The 17,374-nt window shown below is 45.6% G+C and overlaps 2 protein-coding genes across 4 annotated transcripts in view; both read left to right on the top strand.

Annotated features, from left to right (window-relative positions):
• Window positions 1-443: 443 nt before the first annotated feature.
• On the top strand, window positions 444-5,358 carry LOC119169102 (uncharacterized). Its single transcript, XM_037420197.2, has 2 exons — window positions 444-1,154; window positions 4,665-5,358. The coding sequence occupies exons 1-2, from the start codon at window positions 582-584 to the stop codon at window positions 5,097-5,099; spliced, it is 1,008 nt and encodes a 335-aa protein (XP_037276094.1). The 5' UTR covers window positions 444-581; the 3' UTR covers window positions 5,100-5,358.
• Window positions 5,359-10,916: 5,558 nt separating this feature from the next.
• The window catches only part of Hmgcl (hydroxymethylglutaryl-CoA lyase), a 49,453-nt gene continuing 42,995 nt past the window's right edge, over window positions 10,917-17,374 (top strand). For 2 of the 3 annotated variants that reach the window (XM_037420201.2, XM_037420199.2), the window contains exons 1-2: window positions 10,917-11,131; window positions 13,507-13,578. In XM_037420201.2, the coding sequence (XP_037276098.2) occupies window positions 11,051-11,131; window positions 13,507-13,578 (153 nt within the window). In that variant the 5' untranslated portion in view covers window positions 10,917-11,050. Of the gene's footprint in view, window positions 11,132-12,035; window positions 12,191-13,506; window positions 13,579-17,374 lie in introns of those variants that run through there. The other variant, XM_037420200.2, reaches the window with a different exon arrangement.

The following is a 17,374-nucleotide window of genomic DNA, read 5'->3' as shown; positions in this document are numbered from 1 at the left end:
GTTCCCAGCTGTAGATACAGAATAAATAACAAAGGTGACATGGGACATCCCTGTCGGAGCCCGCATTGTATTTGTATATGTTCGATACCTGTTCTTCCTATTTTATAACTACCTTGTTACTTTTATTGATATCCTTTAGAAGATTAGTTATTCCATCTGCCACATTTAGTGTGTCATGTATTCCCCTCAAGTCGATCTTCTTGAATCACAGTATTGTAACCTCCCTTGATATTTAGAAAAGCCAGCCACACAGACCTGTGTTCTTTTTCCGCTATTTTAATACACTGCACTAATCAAAACAGAATGTCCTCCAACCTCCTTCGTTTACGGAACCCATTTTGTAGTTCTCCCAGCGGCAAGAGGCGCGTCGTCTGCTAGCGCTGCTCCGTGGATTCCTCGAGTGGGCACGCGTGTAGTTGTCACTACCTTTCCAGATATTTGAAACAACGCGGGTGCATGCAGTGCATGGCGCGGGTGTGGTTGCTATTGGCCAAGAATATGGTCATATTCTAGTTCACTATAATATTGGCTAAACAGAGCTGGTTTGTAGAGAATTCGCCGTAAAATGTCAGCAGAGCTCCATGCGCTACTCGCTTCGCCTAATTTTTGTGGCGGTGCCCATTATTTCATTCTTTTTCCTGCGCATTCTATACCGACGCGCGGACAGTCTCTCCGCCTCCACGAGGAATTGGTGGGCTGGTGACATCGTGGACTTCGAGGGCGCCGACAATGTGACAGGATTTGACCGGCCGATCGTGCCCAACATCGTGCACTTCGTGCGCCTAGGCAACGCATCACTGAGTCTCGTCGAGGCAGTCTGCATCCGAGCCGCGTGGATACAACAGCGGCCCGCGTCGATCGTCGTGCACTGCGACCAGTGCGACGAATGGGCTCGCCGCTTCTCGAGTGCGCACTGGCCGCTCGTCTCCGGGATCCCGGGCCTGCGGCTGGCGACGGTGAAGAGACCGCGCTACGTATTCGGCAAGCGGCTCAGTTCCATCTACCATGCGTCGGACATCACGAGGCTCCGCATTCTGCGCAAGTACGGGGGCATCTTCCTCGACGGTGACTCGTACCTCGTGCGCTCCTTGGATCCGTTTCGACGCTTCGAAATGGCACTGGGCTGGTACCCGAAACAAGCTCTAGGCACTCAGGTATAGCACGGGAATCCTGCTGGCAACGAAAAAGCGCGCTAACTATACCGGGACACGATGTATTGGCCATGTAGTCGCGTTTGGTCGCGGTGGGGTGGAGTGCTTTGCAATCCGAATATCGCGATCTGAATAAGAAAGCAACGGTAGTCGGAGGTCGATATAAAAACATTTAAAGAAAAGCTAGTTGTAACCAAGTTAAATAGCTATTAATGCATCACAGCTGAAATTAAGGATGAATGGACATGGGTCGGGCATAGGCAGGATAACCGCCTGCAATAAGGTAACTGGCCGGATCCTGAGATAAGGCAAACGTTGTAGGGGAAAAAAGAAAGTTAGGTGAGCAGAAGAGATTAATAAGAAGTTTGCAGGTGTAATGTTCTAGCAGAAAGCACACAATCTACTTCATTGGTGGAACACGTCAGAGACTTTTGCCCTGCAGTGGGCGTAGTCAGACTGCTGATGATGTAACCTAAATGATTGGAAGCTTGGGCTAGTTTGTTCGTAGTCATATTTGCAAGTTCGTTTTCCGGCGCGCTGGGGAAAAAACTTGGTGTGTTTGGGCGCTAGAAGAAAACTTGCAAAAATTATGAAAAAGCAAACTTTCATTCTACTCTTAGTATGTTATTATTAACCTTAGTTTTCATTGGTAAGTATGATGCCGGGTAGTCTAGATAATTTCAGACCATCAGTTGTCAATGATTAGTTTCTATTATTGGAATATGATGACGAACCCTTAAATTTTCATAACGCAAAAGTTTGTGCCCACAAAGCTGTTCGTCTGTCATTGTGACAGATTGATTTTTCAAAGCAACTAGCAGCCAGGGGCTTGACATGAACCATTTGAACAACAGCGCAACAATCAAGTTCACAAGGACAGAAGAGTTTCTCTGCTTCCTTGTTGCACTATGCTGTTGTGGTACACTTTTCTGACCCCATTTGTTGTACCAGTCATGCGTGTTCGTATGACAGGTCCAGCTCACTGTTCATAGAGGGATTCACTGATTCCTGTATTGCTCTTTCTACCTGGTGATGTGCAATCATGCGAACAGGAGAACTAGTGAAACGATGGAAATTGGGCTTGTAGAGAGTTTGCTACTTCCTGGCTGCCGTTGAGGAGGCAGTACACAAAGAAGTGACGGAGACGACCATAATGGAGGCCCAACTGGACAACTTGTGTTATTTTTCAAACATGAACATTCGTCAGGTATTAATTAGCCTTGTTGGCACCTGAACAAAAGGGGAAGTCAGCCGTAATCAAACTGATATCAATATTATGGCATTCTAGAACCCCTCCGGCTCCTCATTAAGTTGTAAGGTGGCATTCTAAAGGACAGGGCATAGAAGCATGGACACAAGAATGAAGTCAGAAGACCACACATGTCTATATTAACAACTGAACAAGCACACAATGGCAGAAAAGAAAGAAGGCACGAAAGTGTATCTGTGCATGCCAATGCAGTATGTGAACCTGTCAGTCTGGCATGCGTGGGGTTTGTGGCAACGATCACTGTTAAGGCATTTGATTTCATGTATGCAAAATAATCGATGGTTGGCTGACACATATCAATATGCTATGCTACAATGATCATAAGACGCGTGTTTGCATTCCCGTGCTGGTACAAAACCGCACACTCATTAAATTTTGATGCGTAGCTAAGCTCTGGACAATGTGAAGAAAATTGAGGTGAGCCTTCAGTTAGTGATCTCTTATGTTCCAATAATCTGTGTTGAGTTGGTGTGAGGCATAGCAAGGCTTCAACTTGTTATTAGCACTTCCACTGTTCACGCACATGTTTTGTGCATGTTGAAAGTATATAATGGGCAGCATTTCTGTCAAACAATTGTCAGGGTCTGCTGAATGTGCAGAGATTGAAAAAAGGGTTACTACCACCTCATTTTTCTTTTGTTTTGCTTCTAGGCATAGTTTTATCATTTCTCTGTCATGCCAACTAGCCCCCCGCTGCTACACCCACTGGTAGCTTCCCTCTCCAAGGCAGCAACACCTTCAGGCCAGGCAGCTGTTAACAGTGTTCTGCTTCGACACTGCATTCTCTGTTTTGGTCGTGAAGGTCATTGTTGTGTTGTCCATTCCTCAATATCAGCAGGATGCATGAGTAAAAGAATGCTTCCAACAACAGCAAGTTTTTATAGATCCTACAGAGACTGTTTGTGAAGCAAAAATAAGACTGTGAGAAGCGCGGACCGCTGGGCGAGTTGGTAATTCATCTTAACTGAGTGCACGAAAAAATTTGAAGTACAAAAGGGAGACACGCGTACATTTATAGAATATAAATGCATCAGCACATTGTCCACTTCAGATGACTTCACTTCATGGAAACAATTGTCTACATAGCTTATAAACATAAGTGGCTGGAGCTGAAACTGTAAAGTGATGACAAGCACAGCAAGCGTGACCGAGATCGTTGCACCCAAGTACTACCACTGGCCTGCAGCACCCACCCCTCGCCCTTCTTTCTCACTCTCTTTGGCCACGGCAAGGAGGAAAATAGAGTTCGGTATAATGGCAGTGACAGGCTCCTGGACGCAATGTGACCAGGTCATGGCGGTTGCGTCATCTTGGAAAAGCATAGTTTGCCACACTAAGCTGGATCACTCAAACCAGCAAGCTATGCCAATTGTGCCTACTCGTTTCAACCACTTCATCCCCATGACTGTTGGGTATCAATTACTTAGCCTGCAGATTAGTTTGTTTTATTTATGTTTTGCTTTGAATGAAGAGGCAGTCAATTTCAAAATGCATTCTAAAGACAGAAAAGCTGTACATGAAGTTAGAAGCACTGCTCCAAATAATTAGTGCCTTTCACATTTTGTTCATTCAAACTCTGACTGTAGTTATGTGTTATATAGACATTAAACTAAACCGTACTTAGTTCACTTACAAATGGTTCTATGCGAAATTAAGGACATGTCGGAGTTCAGGGAACATGAGCATGCTATTATCAGACCTCCACAGATGCCTACAGACAGCCGTCGACTCTCCTATGCGGAGGGAAAAGTCAGAACCACTAACAGAAGAAACAAGGTATTTGAATAGACTCCTCATATATTTACTTGATTAGCTGCCTGTATAGTATTTATGGATGGAAAAAACAATTACTAAATCTAGAGGGTAAAGGATAATATATACACAAACTTTACAATTATGCTCACATGTCTAAGAAAGCTGGCGACTATATCATTATTATAGGTACAGTAGGCATGTCAGCATGCGCTGTTGATGAGAATTTCACGCATACAGCTGCTTCTGGGTCGATCTTGTGAGAACTCTTTGCATTCTCATGCATTTCTTAAATTCTTGAGTCAGCAGTGAGCGGCTAATATTGCCAATTGCAAAGGCTTGCTGTCATGCCACTGCCATTGATGAATCATTACACAATGTTGCCCCTGAATTTTTTTTGGAGTTTCCAGGTAACAAGACTTGTAAAAGGCACTTCTTATTGCTGTTGCCTCAACGAGTTTACATGCTTTTGTTTGCTCTTTTGCTTCCAGGTCCTTGTCGCCCACAAGAATGCCAGATTTCTTGAACTGTGGTACAACTCGTACCGATACTATCGCCCCGAGCTGTGGTACTGGAACGCGGGGCGGCTTCCCACGGAAATGATTTTGGTGCCACGACCACACCTTGTTCACCGTGTGCCTTACGACTTTGGTGTTCACAATGTGGCGCACCTTTTGTATGGAGTTTGCAAGCCCGACTGGAGACATTTCTTTGCCATTCACCTTCTCTTTCGACACAGGAGCTACCTCGTGACCACAGATACGTTCGGGCCATTGACGGTATCCAACGTGGGCCGCTACAACACAACGTTTGGACAGATGCTTAGGCTGGCTTTGTTTGGCACTACAAGACTTGGAGATAACACTGTGAAAGAGCCTCAGTGGTTTCTTGAAAACCAGCTAGACTACGTCCTAGATGCTTGTTAGTTTCTAAGGCAAGAAGTGTAAGTTTAAAGGCCCGTTTTCTTTGTTATGCACAATATTTATGTGAACTAGGGAATTGAGAAGTAACAGTTCTTACTAATATTACAGGCTATTATGGGACTCTGAAACTTCTTTTTTTTTTCAGCATTTGAAAAAGAAAAAAAAAACCATAGCCACTTTGTAGGCAAAGCTCTCATCAAGACATGTGAGCCGAATTAAATGCAGTTGATGATGCAGAGTTGTCAAGGACAGCCAAAAATTACTTCTGGTCTCTTTCTCAATGTCCAGATCAGTTCTGTAAGAAGCGGGCCCAATAATGTTTGGCTGATTTATTGGTTGCAAGAGTATTGTCGGTAATAGTACTGTTGCTAATCTTTAATTAAATGACATCATTACGTTATTACAGTCTTCCAAGCTCGATGGATGGCCTCGTGCTTATAAGGACACTCAATACAAGTACTGTTACGTTGGCGTGGATTGTAAAACAGCATTCCAGAAACCTTTGAGTGTTAATTGTGTGGCAAAGAAATGGTTAGTTTGGAAGGAAATTGCGTTTTGGTTGTCGATATACCATTAGCGGTAGTCAAAGTACCCTACTCTCAGAAAAGCCTTCTGACGTAACAATTGCCATGCTTGTATTTTTCAACAGTCAGTGGAGCAAGTGGCTCTAGTGGAACATGGCGCAGAGAAAATTTAGCTTTCATTGTTTGTAAAGTTACCGTTAAGCTCTTTCTTGTGTGAATCAGTCTGAAAAGCAAAAAAAAAGTGGTTTCGTTTTTCATTCAGTTTTGTAACTTTCTGAAGTCTGCTTTTTGTTAAGGGTGGTTCAAGTATATGTGACTCTACAGAAGCCCTGCTGTGTCATCAGCTTGTGTTCTAGAATGACTCACTGCTGGCGTGATTGCGGTCTACTGTTACTTTTCTGAGTTAGGATAGCCCTGCTGCATATAATATTAATGTTTTAGATCTTCTAAAGTCTTGACCTTTCATCCTGACATTATATGTTATTTGCATTGAGTGTTTTTTGAATGTCTTGTTTGGTTCTACATTCATGCAATTTGGCATCTAGCATATGTCAAGCGTGCTCTTTTGAATACTATGTGGCCAGTTCAGTCACTTTTCTTATACTGAGTTCATCATAGCAGCCATGTAAGTTTGGACTGGGGCCCCTATTCTGAGCCTCTTAGCATGTACTCTAATCCAGCAAAACCGCTGTGTTTAGTCCATTGTGTAACGTAAGTAGTGTGGCGTCCTTCTGCCGGATGGGTTTTCAGACAACGGCAGCAGGTATGGATTAGGCAAGTCAAGTACATGGTGCCTGAGGATTATTTATAGAGGGCACCACACACTCCTGAACTCGAAATATTTGTTACATGCACAAAAGCAAAACTGATGCCCTATGTCTAGACTCACAATGATGTAAAGTTGGGTCAGTTCACTTTGTTCAATGTAGCTGTGCGCATAAGGACAAATTTCTAAATAAAGCGACTCAGTGGGGGCGCTGTCACTACCTGCAGCTTTGCTTATACTTGAATTATCTGAAAAATTGTGGCATCGCATTCCTGAGTCTATTCTATTATTACGTAGAAAATTACTTCAGGGCCTCAGTAGAGCTATATGAGCACCAAATAAATGAGCAGTGTTTCCCAGGCTGTGTTCAACTGGGGAATTCATTGAAATGGCAGCCATAGCCAGCTGCCTTCAGGCATGCCATATGCAAATATGTAGTCCACACTGTGGATTCCTGCAGGAATTCTTGGCAAGCAAGCTATTATATGCGCTGAACTGCAGGCCTGTTCTCTTTAAAGTAGAATATGTAGTTCGAAAACTGGGGATCAACATAGATTCTTCAGTGTGATGTTGCTGCTAGGGTCGGACTAGATGTCTTGAACACTGTATTGAAGTGTAACCTTCGAATCGCGGTAGCATTCTGCAGAGTCTGGGAGGCAAAGCTTGCCGCTGAAAAAAGGTGTGTGCAGTCTGCTTTACATGCAGTGCCTCATGTGCAGTACAGGTGCCTTTTTTATATGTATGAATAGGTCACACATGTTGCCAGGGATTACAACATGAATCATTGTTTACATTCCTAAAAGGATAATGAAATGTGTATTGATATTACAGCCAAATGTTTTTTTAATTACGTTTACATTTCAGGAAATTTTTTATCATTCTATACCTCTCTAAACTCTAGCAGACAGCCAATTTTGAGTAAATACATATGAGCATAGGGTGGTTCACCCATTTTGTGGTACCGTGTGAAATTCTGTACATAAATCAAAATCTATAAAAAGGAGCTTTGGGTAGAAAGCGAGAATTTTTTAGACAATGCCAACCATGTTTTGACCGTGTTCATATTGCTCATGTCTTGCCTTGTCATGGGCGTCAGCAGGAATTTGTCTTGAGGGGTGCAAACCAGAGTTGTGAACAACTAGGGGAGGAGTAGAAGATAGCATGGGTGGGGACAGGTGCTGTTGTTGTGTGATGGGGGCCCCTTATGCACTCCCCCTTCTGTTTGATGCCTATGATTATCATGCCAATTTCATCATGCAGCATGCTCTCATAATATTGGTGTTCATACATCTCAAGTTTTCTCAGATGTGCTCCTGTTGTTAGAGTGTAGAGAAAGTGGGCAGTTTTCTGAAGGCTATAATTTATAAGCCCTATACTAATTAAGTGCGACCACGACGTCTGTGTCATGCAATTCAATAAGCGTGCTTGTTGCTTTCAGTGCAACCAGTTTGTACGTTTCTTTGAAGATCACAATTCATTTAAATGGTTTATTTGCAAGTTTGTCGTTTACCTCTTACCTGGCTGGCCTCTGCACCTGTCTTAATGATGCGACTTAATTCCTATGAGAGGCAAAAGATTTATAGTTTTCAGGAGATAAATAAGGATTTGTCTGTGTGAGCCTCATGTATTGTTACTTAGTATTGGCAGCAAAAACAGCCATCGCTATATTTTATTTCTGTCATTTCCAAGCATAGCAGGCCTAATTGAGTCAAATCGGAGGAGCATAATGGCACAGTGAATACAGAAGTGTGAATAATTATACTGAATCTATGTTCAAATGCTGCTGGACCATACAATTTGCAATTAGATACTCAAAACTGTAACAAAAAATTATAATGTGGCAGGTGACGACAATTAACAAGATGATGTAAAGTAGAATGGCACAAATTGAAATGTTCAGATAACCTAGGATCTCTGCAGACCATTCGAGAAATGAATTTGTGCCTACTTTGCTATGAACCCATCGCATTCAGAGAAAGCACAATTCACTCTTCTGCCTCCCGGTCATTTCGAGTGATTTGATTTTTTGAACATATAAAGCAGGTCGTAGCGTCCTTGCCCCGCCGCATTGGTTTAGTGGCTAAGGTACTCGGCTGCTGACCCGCAGGGCGCGGGTTCGAATCCCGGCTGCGGCGGCTGCATTTCCGATGGAGGCGGAAATGTTGTAGGCCCGTGTGCTCAGATTTGGGTGCACGTTAGAACCCCAGGTGGTCTAAATTTCCGGAGCCCTCTACTACGGCGTCTCTCATAATCATACAGTGGTTTTGGGACGTTCAACTCCACATATCAATCAATCGTAGCGTCCTTCTGTAGGAATTGAAAAAAAAAATAAAGGGAGGCTTTCCTTTTATGTCTGCACTACACTGCACTATCGCCCTTTTAATTCACGCATATATGTCTTAATTGACTGGAGAATGGTTTATCAGAATGGGCACCTTCAATTGTTGATCATGATTCGTTTCTTTTGATGCCACTTCACAATTAACCCATTGTCGTGTGGACAATAATAGCTACATTACAATGGCAGCAGCGTTACTCAACATTTCCAGCTCTTCAACAGCGTGTCGCGGAAAAGCATGACAGTAGAGCTATACAGGCAAAAGTTTCCGTGTGACGCTCATGCTTTGCTACTGCACAGCCTCGAATGAAGTGACAAAGCGAGGACAATCATTTCATGCGGCCATGGGCGCCAGCAGACCAGTGCAAAAGGGGCACTTGCCTATCCAGAGGGGGCCATCGCCTGCCCCCCTCTCACTTCAGTGCCTGTAGTCTGACTCCTATCACCAATCAGGCCCCCCGCCCAAAATGATTGGCTGGAACCGAGCATGCACTCAGTCCCCTCAGGCTACACGAGCTCTTGCACCCACCAAAGCTACGCCAGTGCTCTCCCCCTTTCCTCACCACGATGCAACGCCGGTTTGCACCCCTTCCCCCCCGCGCCATATGAAATCCTGCCGAGGACCATGCATGCTTCAATTCTGCAGAGCGTGTCCCCATTTGCGCCTGCGAGCGTGCGTAGTACCCGTAGTACGTGCAGAAAGGAAATTCCGATTCCCTGCTCCAGTAGCTAAAACCAACGTTGGCTAAAACAACGCATGCTCTTTAACTGTCAAGGCTAGCCAGTTGTCTTCTCGCTGCTTGTGCACATAAGACATATTTCATAAAATTCAGTGAGACATGTTAGATGCTTAGAGCCACGGAGGAAGGAAATGTGCTTAGAGCCACCTCTTTAGGGCCAAACCTCATAAGCGCGAAAATGCACGCGACAGCGACGAGCGACGAAACAGGGCGTTCGCGCGACGTGTCGCGTGCTCGTTTTCGCGCGATCGCTCGGTTCTCCAGATTTGGAAACCGTCGCTCATCGCGCGATCGCTCGGTTCTCCAGATTTGGAAACCGTCGCCCGGAAGTGCTGGGCTCAAGCAGCCAGAAGTGTGGCAGCTTGGGCTAGTTGGTATGGCATGACGATAGTTATAGCGCGAGAACAAAACGACGACACAGAGACAAGAAGGACACGAAAGACACGAGCGCTAACTTCCAACTGAGTTTATTGCGCAGAGCACGAAAATATATATCGGTGCGGGCAGGTAACGCGAACAGGTGCCTTGGATTAGCAAGCCCTCCGTGGCTTAGTCCGAAAAGGAACGCAGGTTCCTCGAAGGATTCGGTGCAAGCAGGTAGCTCTACCTTTCTGGTTTGGTTTCTTCTAGGTTTTTCTTTGCTGTTTTCAGTGCCTTTGTATTTGTGTTGTTTGTTTTTGGTTTTCTTACTCATGTTCTGCTCTTGTGCCATGGTCACTGTCTCCTCTATATATTTTCGTGCTCTGCGCAATAAACTCAGTTGGAAGTTAGCGCTCGTGTCTTTCGTGTCCTTCTTGTCTCTGTGTCGTCGTTTTGTTCTCGCGCTATAACTATCGTCAAGCAGCCAATAGCGAAATACCGGAAAAGACAAAGACTACATAGGTGCACGTGACCCAGCCCAAGTCATGTATGCGCAACAATAAGTAACGCAATGTTTATTACGCATGTGCATATAAAAAGTGCTGCAAGGCAATAATAAACACTTTCCGTTTCATTACACAACAAGATATCTTATTTTTAAATTGCATATTGCTCACTACGCGGTTTTCTTGGTGCGAGTAGACGGCCTCATGCCAGCAACAGTGGAATTTGCTCGCCGAAGCCGTCGCGTGAATGAGGTTTGCCTGCGCTAGCGACTGATCGCGCGAAGCCGATCTACGTCGCGTCGCTTGTCGCTGTCGCGTGCATTTTCGCGCTTATGAGGTTTGGCCTTCAGCACAAACTGCATTACTGCAAACCCTCTAGTTTCGAATTCTAGGTTCGTTGAACTTTATTTACGCGACCCAGATCGGAAACGCTGTGTTCGTAAATGACTTAAGCGGCACAAATAATTGTTTCAATTATTTTTAACTTTGCGCGGTACACGACATTGTTTTGTAAGAGAACGTGCAACCGCCCTTACATTAGTCCAAACGCCGCGCAGCCGCGTGTCGCTAGTGTAGTGCAGCAGAGTAGGAGTGGTAGGTGTTCTCTGAGCCGGCCGTCATCCAGCAGCCGCTGCAGTGGCGTTGATCCGTGCGAAGCGAAACTGAGACCCTAGTAAGGCGAAGCAGCCCTCGTAAAAGGAATCAAACTCGGCACATACCATGTTTGTGTCATGTGGTGGATTTCTGAATCTAGGCGTTGGCCTCGCTCGTCGCATGTGCTGGACGTATGTAACTGCCAAGGTGAGGATATCGAACGACACTTTTCCACCAGTGTGCACGTTATGCCATCATTCACACATTTCGATCGTCGCCCGTACGCGTATCTATGGGTAGGTTTTTTGTATTTGATTCCTGCTAATAGCGCGAGCCTTCTCTGCGATCTCGTTAACCGTTCTCAGCCGGTATTGAACCGACTTAGCATCAAAACAAAAATTGGCCATCGACCTTGACCCGGAGTGAAATGCAGACATGCGCCGCATACAGCGGCCACATTTTTTTTACTCTGGCCTACAGTGAACTAGAATGCACTATTATCTGACCTAAATGTGTTCGTGCGTATATGATTGCAGTCGCTGCTCATGGTAGAGGAACTTGTATGAGGCGGTTCGTTGATGTTGCAAAATTTTACTTGCATAACCGGTCTTCCTAGGGAAGTTATTTTCCCTCTTGCTTCACTGTGAACAATATCGAAAGCCATGCGGAATATATGTAGGCACTTGCAACTGCAGTACTCGAGTGCAATTACAAGACCATCATTATTACCATTTAAGGAAACTTTGCGTGCATCGGCTATGAGTGTGGACAATATTTCCGTGACAATCGTAATAACTCGGACCGTTGGCGGGATCGTACCAGAATTGCGCACGCTTCCTTTGGTGAGCCGACGTTCGGACGCGGAGCCTCCTCATCTTTATAAAACCTCGACAATGGGCGACACACACTGGATTCCATCACTACCGAAGCGAGAAAAAAAAAAAAAAAAAAAAGCCCGAGCGTGTTTTTCTGTGGCGAGTCGCGCGATGAGCGCCCTGTGGTACACGTCACAAATCACCCTACCGACGATTGGTTCAAAGGCTGGGCTTTACGATTTACGTCAAACGTCTCACAGTTGGGGAAAGGGTGGTGGTATTTGAGTTGAGACGCGATTTGTGCGCCCCTCCAGAGACGTTCCAACCGAGGAGGATTTAACTTGAAAGTGAAACAGCTGCTCGCTCTCGGAGCTTGTGTTTCAGTGGGCGCGTATTGAATCCCTTGGATAACATGGTTGTCGCGGAGTTCGAACCGTTCGCGCATCCAAAGGTTGGTAGTTTCACTGATTGTTCAAGCAAATTTTGTTTTCCTTGATTCCTTTGCTCATCCTCGTCTTTCATTATCGTTAGTGCTATCCACTCAACCCAACACCTTTATAAATGAAAACCAATTATTGTGCCCATCACACGTAGCCTTTCGTAAGGCTATTTGTTGCAGTGCAAAAATAATGTGTTTGAAAGTTCTTCGATCAATCAATGTTCAGAAGGACGACATGCAAGGGGTGAAAGTATATTGCTGTCCGATATATTTCCACTTCTAGTGATAAAAATCAGCTGCTTTCAAATACATTTCTTTAGATATGTTAAATTATTATAAAGTGCACTCTAAAATTATATGTATATCACTACTTTCAACACTGTTTATCTTGGTGATACTCTGAACTCCAGAAAAATTGAAACAGGCTTACATATGCGGCGAGGCCTGCCTGCCCATCAGATTTTAGAAAGAGTATCTAAGCAAGCATCCGGCAGTTGTGGCACAAGCAGCTGTGTGTGTGTGTACATGTGGGCAGTTGTATTAAACATCCTTGTATAGCTGTGTTTTCACCATATTGCAGCAAGTTTCAGTAATCTTCTTTTTTTGGGTCGTTTTTTGCAGTAGCATTTATAAATTGCTCATTGTTCGCTGTCATCCTGGATATGGATACGTTGCAGGTCTGTTTTGGGAAAGCCATGTATAGCTTCACAGAAGACGGGAAGCAGAGTTGTAAGATTGACAGAATATATGAATGTTTGCACCTTCTTAAGTGGCACTGTGCTTGCACTATAGTCTTCTTTTGCTGAGACCAGTATTCACATATAGTCATCTCTCAGGAACAGAATTCTAGCTCTCCATTCATGCACATTACAGAATATCTGTTTTGTAATCTGTACTCTTTCCTAGTGTACATTATAATCTATAATTAATGAAACAGTAACAGACAACAATGGTCAGATGCCATTCCTCTACTCGTATGGTGCAGTGTGCTTTTTCTGAGAGGTTTTGTGAAATCACTGCATCATAATACATAAGTGAGAATGTGACTTCATGATGCACTTGCATATAAAATATATGCTGCTTTGAGTACATCTTCTGATGCTCGGAATTCTGGGAGTGAGTGCTCATGAAATGGGTTCTTGACATATGCAAGTTGTGGTTGCTGCATTGACTCTTTGGGCACTTTGCTGACTTTGCTTTCTAGCTTTGCAAGAGGTAGTAGAAATACAATCTGCAGTTGAGCCAAGTATACACCACTGTCCCTGTGCACGTATTCTAGCAGGAATCTTAGAATTGCCCCACTGTGTGCTGCTCACAATTTTTTGCAGAACATTGGAAGTTTTCCCGATTATGTCAAGGTTGTTGAAGTGGGTGCCAGGGATGGTCTTCAGAATGAGAAGGTATGCATGGTCTCCTTTCTTTCTTCTCAACTGTCAAGTTTAATGTACAGCGTTTATAAACCAAAAAAATATTGCCACGAACGTAATTACAGACAGCGACGAAACGACGTCTTGCTTGCCTCAGACCAGGACGCAAAAGCCCTCTTCTTTCTTTACTTCCCAAGGATTCCACCTACAGTTGATGGCTCATACCCATTACCTGTGACATTACTCCCTCTCCTCGAAAAGCATCGGCTCGATGCTGATAATGAGCATTGAGAAAAAAAATTAGAAAGAAAATATGCTACCATGGAACCCAACAACTCCGTCGTAAGGGGAAAAAAATAGGCTGGCGTCATAGAAGTACTCAATAAAGAAAGGGGTAAGTACACAAGACAATAAAAAAAAAACCAAAGTGACAAAAAATAGTCATTGCATGGTAAGTTAGTCCACGTTCGATGTATGACGCGAGAAATATGGCTTGAGTCTTGACACGTGCACCACATCACTTTGTGGAAACCGACGGGAACGTCTTGAGGTGCCCTCAGGGAGAACTTCATACTTAACGTCACTGAGTCGGCGCAGAACTTTGTAAGGGCCGAAGTAGCGCCGAAGCAACTTCTCAGAGTGACCACGCTGTCGGATGGGAGTCCACACCCAAACTTCATCGCCTGGTTTGAAGGTAACCTCTCGGTGTGTAAGGTTGTAGCGGTGTGCGTCGGCAGTTTGGCGAGCCTGAATACGGCATCGGGCGAGTTGACGGGCCTCCTCGGCGCGTTGAGCGAACAATGCAGCGTCCGTGTTGAACATGCTCAAGTTGTTGGGAAGGAGCATTGCGTCGAGCATTGTAGTGACCTCTCGACCATGAACTAAGCGAAATGGGGTGAAACCTGTACTCTCTTGGACTGCTGTATTGTAAGCAAAAGTTACGTAAGGGAGTATATCATCCCAGTTCTTGTGATCAACGGCCACATACATTGATAGCATATCTGCAATGGTCTTGTTCAACCGTTCAGTAAGTCCATTTGTTTGGGGGTGATAACCCGTGGTTTTCCGATGTTCTGTACCACTTAGTCTCAGCACTTCTTGAAGAATCTCTGCGGTGAAAGCTGTACCACGATCAGTAATTATTACAGTTGGCGCTCCGTGACGAACTACGGTGCTGGTGACAAAGAACTGTGCGATTTCGGCTGCGGTAGCTTTGGGCAGGGCCTTTGTTTCACTGTAACGCGTTAAATAATCGGTGGCAACCACAATCCACCGGTTTCCAGACGAAGAGGTGGGAAATGAGCCGAGCAAGTCAATGCCAATTTGATGGAACGGTGTCTTCGGCGTGGCGATAGGCTGTAGTAGTCCTGCTGGTCGGACAGGTGGAGTCTTACGGCGTTGACAGTCGCGGCATGTGCGGACGTACTGCTTGACTGTCTTCGCGAGGCGGGGCCAGTAGTATGAGCGGCGAATTCTTTCCAATGTGCGCGTGTAGCCAAGGTGTCCGGATGATGGTTCGTCGTGACAAGCATGTAAAATATCGTCCCGAAGCGAGGTCGGCGCAACCAGTAGGTAAGTAGCCTGGGTATGGTCGAAATTTTTCTTATAGAGGACTCCATCCCTGATGCAGAACGAGGCCAGCGAACGTGCGAAGTTTCGAGAAAGGCTGCGTTTTCGGCCTTGGAGGTAGTCAATCAGCGGGCTTAGCTCCATGTCGTCGCGTTGTTGTTGAGCCAAGTCGGTTGCTGACACAGAGGAAAGGAATGTATCGTCCTCTTCAACGTCCGCGTTCGTACTTCCGATTGGTGCACGTGAAAGACAGTCAGCATCAGTGTGTTTGCGTCCTGACTTGTGAATGACTGTAACGTCAAATTCTTGCAGCCGAAGGCTCCAGCGTGCTAGACGACCGGAAGGGTCTTTGAGGTTGGCGAGCCAGCATAAAGAATGGTGGTCGCTAACTACCCTGAATGGTCGACCGTATAAATAAAGGCGAAACTTTGTTATAGCCCAAACAACGGCTAAGCATTCCTTTTCTGTTGCAGAGTAGTTTTTCTCTGCAGATGATAGTGTTCGACTTGCATAGGCGATCACGCGTTCTACGCCATTTTGCCATTGAACCAGTACAGCTCCAAGTCCGACGTTGCTGGCATCCGTGTGTAGCTCTGTGGCAGCGTTATCGTCAAAGTGACTGAGTACAGGTGGGGCTTGGAGATGGTTTCGTAGCGTGTCAAAGGCGTGATGCTGATCATGACCCCAAACAAACGGTACGCCGTCTTTCGTAAGTTCATTTAGCGGTTCAGCGATTTTAGAAAAGCCTTTGACGAAGCGTCTGTAATATTTCGCAGAGTCCCAGAAATCGGCGGAGGTCGCGCTTGTTTGTTGGGACAGGAAGTGCGGCAACAGCTTTCGTTTTCTCAGGGTCTGAATGTATACCGGCGTGGCTGATGACGTGACCAAGAAATTTCAGTTCCTCGAATGCAAAGTGGCATTTCTCAGGTTTGAGAGAAAGTCCAGCTGTTTGAATCGCCTGAAGAACTGCCTGTAAGCGCTGGACGTGCTGCTCAAACGTGTCCGAGAAGATGACCACATCGTCAAGGTAGACAAGACACGATTGCCATTTTAGCCCAGAAAGAACCGTGTCCATCATTCTTTGAAAAGTAGCTGGGGCCGAGCATAAGCCGAAGGGAAGGACCTTGAACTCGTAGAGCCCGTCAGGAGTAATGAAGGCGGTCTTTTCGCGGTCGCGCTCATCGACAGATATTTGCCAATAGCCGCTGCGTAGATCCATGGAAGAAAAGTAACGAGCATTGCGAATGCGGTTCAGCGAGTCGTCTATTCGTGGTAAAGGATACACGTCTTTCTTCGTGATCTTATTCAACTTTCGGTAGTCGACGCAAAATCGCAGAGTACCATCTTTTTTCTTTACTAACAGAACAGGGGACGCCCAGGGACTGGTCGATGGCTGGATGACATCGTCCTTGAGCATCTGCTGGACCTGTTGGCGTATAACGTCTTGTTCTTTTTGCGAGACTCTGTAGGCATACTGTCGAATGGGTCTCTCGGTAGGCTCGGTGATGATACGATGCTTGGCGAGCGGTGTTTGGTTAACTTTCGAAGTCGTAGCGAAGCAGTCCCGAAATGAGCCGAGTAGCTTCAAAAGACGTTCCTGTTGTGCAGACGGTAGACCCTGGTTTACGTCGAGAGTGCTTGCAAATGTTAGGGCGGAATCGTCGCACGACGAAAGAGCAGATAATGTTGAGGGACCAGGGACGTCGGCAATATCCTCAAGGTATGCGATCGCAGTGTGTTTGGTAAGATGGCGATACTCCTCGCTGAAATTCGTGACTAATAGGCAAGCCTGCTTTCTACTGGGCTGAACAATACCTCGGGCAACACAGATTTGTTGTGCAAAAAGTAGGGACAAATTTCCTTCTGCAATTCCAGCTTCGGGGACGTCTTGGTCACATTCAACGTTGATGAAAAGGCTGCTGCGAGGAGGCAGAGTAACAGATTCGGAGGATACATGCAGGGCAGCCTTTGATAAGCGGGTGTTTTCCGGTTCAGGATGAAACGGGTCCTCGAACGACACCTACAAGTCTCGTAGGTCAATAATTGCGCCGTGTTCGCGAAGAAAGTCCAGCCCCAGAATGAGTGGACGGGAGCACACAGGTAATACGAGGAAAGACCCTATGAACGTCGAAGCACGGACTCGAACACGGGCTGTGCACATTCCAGTCGGCGTGACGAGGTGGCCCCCTGGCGTGCGCAATGGCGGTCCTTGCCAAGGGGTAGTTACCTTCCTCAGTTGGGATGCTAGGGCGCTGCTCAT

This window comes from Rhipicephalus microplus, chromosome 2 (genome assembly GCF_043290135.1).
Source record: "Rhipicephalus microplus isolate Deutch F79 chromosome 2, USDA_Rmic, whole genome shotgun sequence".
NCBI lineage: Eukaryota > Metazoa > Arthropoda > Arachnida > Ixodida > Ixodidae > Rhipicephalus > Rhipicephalus microplus.
The sequence above is the reverse complement of the archived record's forward strand: the minus strand, read 5'-3'. Positions and strand labels throughout refer to the sequence as shown.

Coding starts and splice junctions, on each gene's coding strand:
- LOC119169102 (XM_037420197.2), top strand. CDS start 582: ATGCGCTACTCGCTTCGCCTAATTTTTGTGGCGGTGCCCATTATTTCA. Junction 1,155..4,664: donor AACAAGCTCTAGGCACTCAG/GTATAGCACGGG, acceptor TTTTGCTTCCAG/GTCCTTGTCGCCCACAAGAA.